Raw genomic sequence first — 7,635 nt, forward strand, 5'->3', positions numbered from 1 at the left:
CCCGGTGCTGATCCCAGTTTGCAGCAGCGCCCTGAGCGTGGAGCAAGCCCCAGGGTCCCCACCAAGCTGGCAGGGGAGACAGCCTCAGGCAAGCACCGAGGGTGTGGGAATGCCGAGGGATGCACCGCACCCAAACAACAGGGAGCAGCAAAAACCCGCCCGAGGACCCCAGATCTGAGGGTAGGAAGGAAAATGGTCCAAAAATCCCTTCAGCTGAACTGCCAGCGCTGGGCTGAGCCTAGACTTGCTCGGGGCGGAGGGGAACGTGGGTGTTGCTGAAGATTTGCCTGTGCTGAAGACATCCTCTGGGGAGGGCTGAGTTTAACCCCGGAGACAAGACGGCAAGGAGGCTGGGGAAGGAGAACGGGGGCCTCCGGCCTCTGCAACAGGCTTGGCAGGAGTTGGAGCTGAGGGACAGATGGTGGAGAGGAGGGAGCAAAGATAAAGTGAAGCAGCCTCGGCTGCCTCGAAAGCATCGCTCAAGCAGAGGAAGCAGCGAGCGGAAAAGTTGAGCCAGGCAGGAATGCACAGCACTCGCCAAAATCAGGCTGTGCCCAGCCCTGCACACATGGCCCCCGGCCCTGCTCAGCCCCCAGCCTGCTGCAGCAGCCCCACTGCTCGGTCCCGGGTAGGGGGAAGCGGAACCTGGCACCCCACAGAGCTTGTGATGCCCCGAAAACCCACGCAGGCGGTGCCTTCCCGCTGGCTCAGCCAGCTCAGCTCCCATGCGCTGCAGCAGAAGTTTCTGCCCCTTCCCATGGGACATGGGGTTTCTCCCGCGCTGTTCCTGCCTGCTTAGGGTGGTTCCCACCGGCATGACTCCGGCTAGGGGGATCCACCATCTCCCCTCTGCACCCCTGCAAGGTGCCTCATCGCTCCCGTTCTCCAGGCAAACTCCCGGCCATCCCGGCCAGCCATTGCGCATCTGCATCCTGAGTCTCAGAAAGCACGATGTGCTTTTTCCAGTGACTCATTCTCTGAGCTTTTCATTTCCTCTTTGTTTTTTTTTTCTTTTTAAAGGCACAACCTCAGCCGTGCACACAGCAGAAGCCAAGCGCCTGCTTTTTGCCCCACCCAAGCTCACGGCCTGAGAACAACCTCCTCCCTCTTCCCAAAAGCCGACAGCGGAGGGCATGTTTCAAACTGAATAAGGAAGCCTTTCAAACTATTAAGGCTGTTTTCGAAAGCTTCCACTTCCATCAGACCAGCCTCGGCTGCATCCCGACTCCAGCACAGCCAGCCCTGTGTGCTGCTGGAAACCCCCCTGCGACCAGAGCCTGAGCGAAAAACACAGGAAGGGCTGAGAAGGCTCCACAACTGGTTTCATCAACTTTTTCAAGTGAGTTACTTGATTTTTTTCTTGCTTTCATATGTATTTTGGGGAAAGAAACAGAGGGTCCTAAAATCGTATCTGCTGCAAACAACTTTCTCTCCTCCCCTTCTACCCAACCCTCTCTCCCAGACCATAACTACCAAGCAGAGGAAGGGTAACCTCATCCAAATGGCCAATACTTCTCTTTGCCAGCTCCTCAGATTTTTGCTTTGCCGTTTGCCAGCCTCTGTCAGGAAGGTCAAAAGGCCGTGTTTATCAGAGCTGTTTGTGGGTAACTAACAACAGATGCTTGAACTAGAACAAGTTTGTGGGTTTAGCATCTGGCTGCAAATGTGGAGTTCCACCAAACAGGGAAATGGAGGCCTGGCTGCCCATCACATGCTGGCAGTTTTTGGCTGGTCTGTCTCCTTTGCAGAGGGAGTTTTGCATATGGAAAACTGGAAAGCTGCAGGAAGACATTAAGGGCTGTTTGCGTTTGAACTCAGCAATATCACAGTGTGACTTTAAAGGGATTGCCATGAGTTAGACACAGCAAAGAACAGAGGCCGAATTTCTGCCCCTGTTCCCCTCCCCTGCCCCATGGAGAAAGGGGGATTTGTTAAGGTAGCAGATAAAATGAGGCACAGTAGTGATTTAAAGCACAGTGTATGAGCAAGCCTTGAGCAAAAGACCATAATTAAAGTCTCTCCTGCATGAATATCCCTGAAGTCTTGTCCCTGCAGTTGGGGGCGGCCCAGGGAAGACTTCGGGGCAGCCCTGTGGGCAAGGGCTCCCAGGTAGCCCCGGATGTGTGCCAGTGCTTCCAGCACTGTGGAAGCTGCCAGACACAGTTAGTTGGGTGCCCAGGTCCTTCCTGTCTCCAGCAAACCCTGGTGACAGCAGTTCCCCTGGGGCCAGTGGGTTTTGGCACATGGGTGAGGGTTCGCAGAGCTAGCAAGGTGCTTGAGGTGTCCTGAGAAGAAACCCTGTGGGGATGCAGGGCTGATGGAAACTCAGCTAAGAAATTAATTGAATCCAGCTTGCAGATGGGATGGGGGAATGGACATCACTGCAGACAGTGTGGATATATTCCCCAGTTATTTCTCTGCCCTTAAAAAAAATCAGGGCACATGCTTTGCCCTCCTTGTCCCCAAGTGCCTGCAGCCCTGTCGGTGAGGAATAACACAGGCAAAGGGCACCAAAGAGCATTTCTGGCACTGAGGTTGCAGGTTGAGGGGCTCAGTCTCAGGGCAGCAATTAAGAGGCTGAGCTGGGACTGCAGGCCAGGACAGGGAGTACAATTATGTCAACCACCTGCGGGATGGGAGATCATCTGCCACACCTAATCCTAGCAAAAGCTCATGTAATTGCTGTCTCAGCTCTATCAGCATTTGGTGTTTGTATCCGGGGTCATCAAGGTAAGCTCTGCTCTTCCAGAAAGTAACTTCTCTTGCTGGTAGCAACAGCGCCCAAGCATCCCTTCACCCTTCTCAGCAAAGGCTGCTCCTGCCTGGCCCTCCCATGACACATTTCTGTGCTCCCAACTCTGCTGGGATGTCTCACAGCACCCCTTGCTGCCTTCCTCACATACCTGTGTCTATTAATAAATATTAACTCACCAGGTCTAAAGAGGGAGGCAAAAGCCACACAGAGGACCTTCAAAGCAGCACAATGCCAGCACTCACATGCCACATGTGTCTGGGCTAGTGTGAGTCAGTGGCAGGGCTGGGGACATCCTAGTACCAGTGCTCTGGTCCAGTTTTCCCAGTAACATGGTGTCCTCCTTCATTGCAGGTTTGGGAGATCATCAAGAGTTTGCCAGTGACGCTGACAAGAATTACCTCTGCAGGAGGTGACTAAAACCAAAGAGAAGGAAAGAGGACAAACATGCCATTGAGAGGGACAGAAAGAGATGTCCCACCTGTCATCTTTGCTGTAGTGAAGCTTTTGGAGGGCTTAGTGGAAAACTAAAATGGCTGAGGTTTCACATATTGCTTAGGCAAAGTCCCTTTTCAGCCCCTTTTGAAATAACCCTGGTATCAGCAACCAGCTCCAGAGACTGGGACACCAGGTGGGAGGAAGGGACATCAGTGAAGGTGTCTTGCTCCTGGAACAGCTCCTTGCACACCAGCTAGCACCAGGCCATTTCACCCCCCAGTGGAGTGTTCCTCAGTGCTGGGGGCTGAGCCAGCACGGCCCCCCACTGCAGCACACGGACGAGATGGCCGCCCTCGTCGCTGAGAACTTCCGCTTCCTCTCCTTGTTCTTCAAGAGCAAAGATGTGATGATCTTCAATGGTTTGGTGGCCCTGGGGACAGTGGGGAGTGAGGAGCTCTTCTCAGTTGTTGCCTTCAATTGCCCCTGCTCCCCTGCCCGCAACTACATCTATGGGCTGGCGGCCATCGGTGTCCCGGCCCTGGCCCTCTTCCTCATTGGTGTCATCTGGAACAACCACACTTGGAACCTGGTGGCTGAGTGCCACAAGCGTGGCACCAAAAATTTCTCTGCTGCTGCCACCTTCCTCCTCTTCGGCTCCATAATGGGCCGGGCATCCGTGGCACCCATCACTTGGTCGGTCATCTCGCTGCTGCGTGGGGAAGCTTACATCTGTGCCCTCAGCGAGTTTGTCAAGCCATCCTCCCTGGACAAGTTTCCATCTGAGTATGGGGCCGAGGTGCTGGCCAAGTTCCCCTGTAGAGACGTCCCAGCAAACCTCACCAAGTTCAGGGACGAGGTGACACGGAGGCTGAGATACGAGTCCCAGGTAGGCACTCCAGGGAGAAGGCCACAGGGAGTGGGTAAGACCACCTTGCCATGTCCTAATGCAGCCTCTCTCTTCTCTCCCAGCTCTTTGGCTGGCTGCTCATCGGCATTGTTGCGGTCCTGGTTTTCCTCACCAAGTGCCTGAAGCACTGCTGCTCGCCGCTGAGCTACCGGCAGGAGGCCTACTGGGCCCAGTACCGCTCCAACGAGGACAAGCTCTTCCGACGCACGGCCGAGGTCCACTCCAGGATCCTGGCAGCCAAGAACGTGAAACAGTTCTTTGGCTTTGTGGCACTGGACAAAGAGGAGAAGGAGCTGGTGCAGGAGTTCCCAGTGGAGGGTGTCCAGCCGAGCCCCCAGTGGAATGCCATCACAGGCGTCTACATCTACCGGGAGAACAAGGGCTTCCCCCTCTACAGCCGCCTCCACAAATGGGCCAAAGGGGTGGAAGGGAACGGGCCAACCCCAGAAGGCCACGAACTGCTGTTTTTGGCTTCCTAAGACAGATGTGCACCAGCAGCACTTCCCCAGACTGCCTGGCAGGCCTTCCAGTATAGGTGCACTGGGAACATTCCTCCCAGCAGGATTACTTCTCTCAGCAGGTAAACAGGAATCAATAGCCACAAGGCAGAGATTAATAAGCAATACCCCGAGCTGGGGAACCCCTCCCTCAGAGACAACAATCTCACTGCTGTTCCCAGAGACACAGGGGAGCAAAGAGCAGATGCAGCCCTTACCTCCAGGCTGCCCGTGCAGCCCACTGCCTGATGCACCAGCAGAAGCCTTGGGGAGCAAGAGATGGGCACAATGTTTCTCACTGTGATTCCTGCAGTCCCACTTGTCACCCACACAGCAGGGTTAGCCCCAGCCACCCTATACACCTACTTGTTTTATTGACATTAATATCTTACACACTTGTGTGATGCCTGTTACACAGGCAGGTCCCAGAGCACTTTACAGACTTTACAGTGCAGGGAAAAGATGGAAGCAGGGGGTAAATTCCTGGGGCAAGGAGGATGCAATAGCATCTGGGAAGGAATGGGTGAGTAACATAGCCACACACCAAAAAACTGAAGAGACTAAAGCAAGAGGAATCACAATATTCCTGGTATTCAGAAAGGCACTCTGTAATTACCAAGTCGAAATTTGGGTAGGACAGCAAACTCCCTTTGTTCTTACTAAAGTGCCTGGCAATCTCTAATGAACCCAAATGGTCACCACCATGAGTTTATAAACCCAGAGGAGGCACCATCAGCAGAACAGTTTTGAGGCAAGGTAGCGAGGTGGAGACTGAGAGGAATCAGTACCCACAGTGAGCCACACCACTGTCTGCAGCTCATTGAATTTCTCATTCAGCCATTGGATAAGAGTCCTTTGTTTGGGTTGCAAGCTGCAGGAAGACCTCAACCAGAATTAGCTTTCCATATATGTATATATAAACACACATATAGTGTATGTACAATGTAACCATAGTTAGTCAGTTGCATTAATGGAGCATCTTTCTCTGAGGGGAAGGGAATGACAAAGCTGCCAGCCCAAAGAGCACATTACATTCACCCATCTGCTGCACTGGGACTGCAGCCCTGGAGCAACAAGGGACAGCACGAACAGGATGGGGGAGCAGCCCTCTCCCTACCCATCTACCACTGAATTTTCTAAAACTCTTTCCACTGCCTTAATTGGCCCCTGGAGCAGAAGGTCTCTTTTATGGACTTGGCCATACTCTGGGAAAGCAAAACCAGAAAGGTGTAAAATTACTACCCTCACCATGACACCGTGTGACTACGGCTTCACGGCTGCTCCTCTGGCATTGCTCAGTCCTTTTCTCCCAGGGGTCACTCCTGTGTACCCAACACTGTTTAAAGAGCTGCCACGACAGAGAAGTTTGTTTTTTCTACTTGAACTGTTTTGTTACAGGTACAACTTCCTTCCACACTGTGCCATTTACCAAAAAGCCTTAAGTTGTTCAAAAAACAGCTCAAACCCACAGAACTCAGAGGGGCTTGCACACAAGGAGATTTGAAATAAATTATTAAATGAGAGTTATTTCTCATTGCCTTATGATTTTTTTTTCAGGGGGGCATAAAAGGCATAATTTAACATTCTCTTTGAACTCAAGGACTGAGAACTTATTTTTTCTTTCTATTAAACATTCACATCCTCTCCTATCCAGATCATTCTAGAATGTTTTAAAGTATTACCACATATTACAAGTTAGTAACAAGGCTTTTTAGTTATTCTTGCAGTGAGTAGCACAAATCTTGTATATCAGGATACACAATTGCAGCAAAGGAGAGAAAATTATTTAGAAAGCTTTTTACAAGTATGGTATCTTGCAAGAAAGAGCTGGAGGGTATTCCCTCACATAAAGAGGCTGGAACACCGCTTACTGGGTGAGGCATCCCAGGATCCCTGTTCAGCCTCTCTACAGATTTGCTTAGCATTTGTGGGAAGGCTTGGCTCCCAGCCTCACCATCAACTAATCCACAGAAATAATCAGATGGAAGTTAAATGAAATTGCATTAACTCGAGATGAAAGGGAGTTCATTTGCATTTCTTCTCACTGGCCCTTGAGTGCGAACATGCAGATGCACACGCCACCCCCACACAGCCAGCAGACACAAGGTAACTTGCTGAAACAAAGCACAGTTCCTCTTACTTCCTTTATTTCCCTTGCCTTCCTCCTTGACAGTCCTAGTTATTCTTTTGAACCACCTCCACTCTGCTTCCTTCTCTTCCCCTTCCCTCCTTTGAAGAAAAGGGGCAAGACACATAATGCTTGAGAATGGATTTTTATCCTAAGAATAAACCATGAGCACAAGCCATCTTTTGTTCTGTTTACATCCCTTCTCTCCTGCATTAAATCCACTCTCTTTCCATGTGCTGGGATGGGCTAGGGCCTTGTCCAGCTTCTCTGTTTTCCCTCCCTCTTGTTGGAGAGGCATGTTTGAGTGGAGAGCTGTCAGTGAGGAGTGGAGTAAGACACTGCACTCAGAAATTTGTTTGCAATTGCAGGGATCTGGTTTTTCTCCTCTCCTCTGCCACCCTGAGCATGGTCCGACAGCCCCAGGCTTCTGCCTCTCCTGGCACATCAGCACCCTCAGGAATATCCCTGCTGTTCCTGTCACCCAATGTCCCGCAGTGACAATGCTGAGGTGAGGAACACTAACCTACACGGTTTCACACACAAGCACAAGCAGCCAGGTTAGATTTCTCACTGAAATGCCAAGAGGGAAATTGAGCCACCTAACTTACTGGCATGCTGGACCACACAAGCTGCGAGCTCACACTCTCTGCTTTTCCTCCAAAGAACGACAACAATCCCATCACAGAGCAGCCCGCAGGTCACAGCTCCCAGCAATAGGATGGGTTCAAACCAGGCTCCACCAGTACAGAGAATTACACACAGGTCTTTCACTTTTCCTGCCAACTACAGAGACTGTAATTGCCCCAGTAGGGAAGAAGAAACAATACCTCTGAGGGATCTTGGTTTCTATTGCAACGCTTATTTACATGTTCTATTATGCAACTAATTAAACCAAAAGAAAGAGCTACCATCA

The 7,635-nt window shown here is 51.4% G+C and overlaps 1 protein-coding gene across 1 annotated transcript; it reads left to right on the forward strand.

Annotated features, from left to right (window-relative positions):
- The first annotated feature begins 708 nt into the window (after positions 1-708).
- On the forward strand, positions 709-6,121 carry CALHM2 (calcium homeostasis modulator family member 2). Its single transcript, XM_048311319.1, has 3 exons — positions 709-1,339; positions 3,107-4,076; positions 4,160-6,121. Exons 2-3 carry the CDS (start codon positions 3,534-3,536, stop codon positions 4,574-4,576), a joined length of 960 nt encoding a protein of 319 aa, XP_048167276.1. The 5' UTR covers positions 709-1,339; positions 3,107-3,533; the 3' UTR covers positions 4,577-6,121.
- Positions 6,122-7,635: the final 1,514 nt, after the last annotated feature.

The sequence above is a fragment of the Corvus hawaiiensis genome, chromosome 8 (genome assembly GCF_020740725.1).
Source record: "Corvus hawaiiensis isolate bCorHaw1 chromosome 8, bCorHaw1.pri.cur, whole genome shotgun sequence".
Classification (NCBI taxonomy): Eukaryota; Metazoa; Chordata; class Aves; order Passeriformes; family Corvidae; genus Corvus; species Corvus hawaiiensis.

Coding starts and splice junctions, on each gene's coding strand:
- CALHM2 (XM_048311319.1), top strand. CDS start 3,534: ATGGCCGCCCTCGTCGCTGAGAACTTCCGCTTCCTCTCCTTGTTCTTC. Junction 4,077..4,159: donor GGCTGAGATACGAGTCCCAG/GTAGGCACTCCA, acceptor CTTCTCTCCCAG/CTCTTTGGCTGGCTGCTCAT.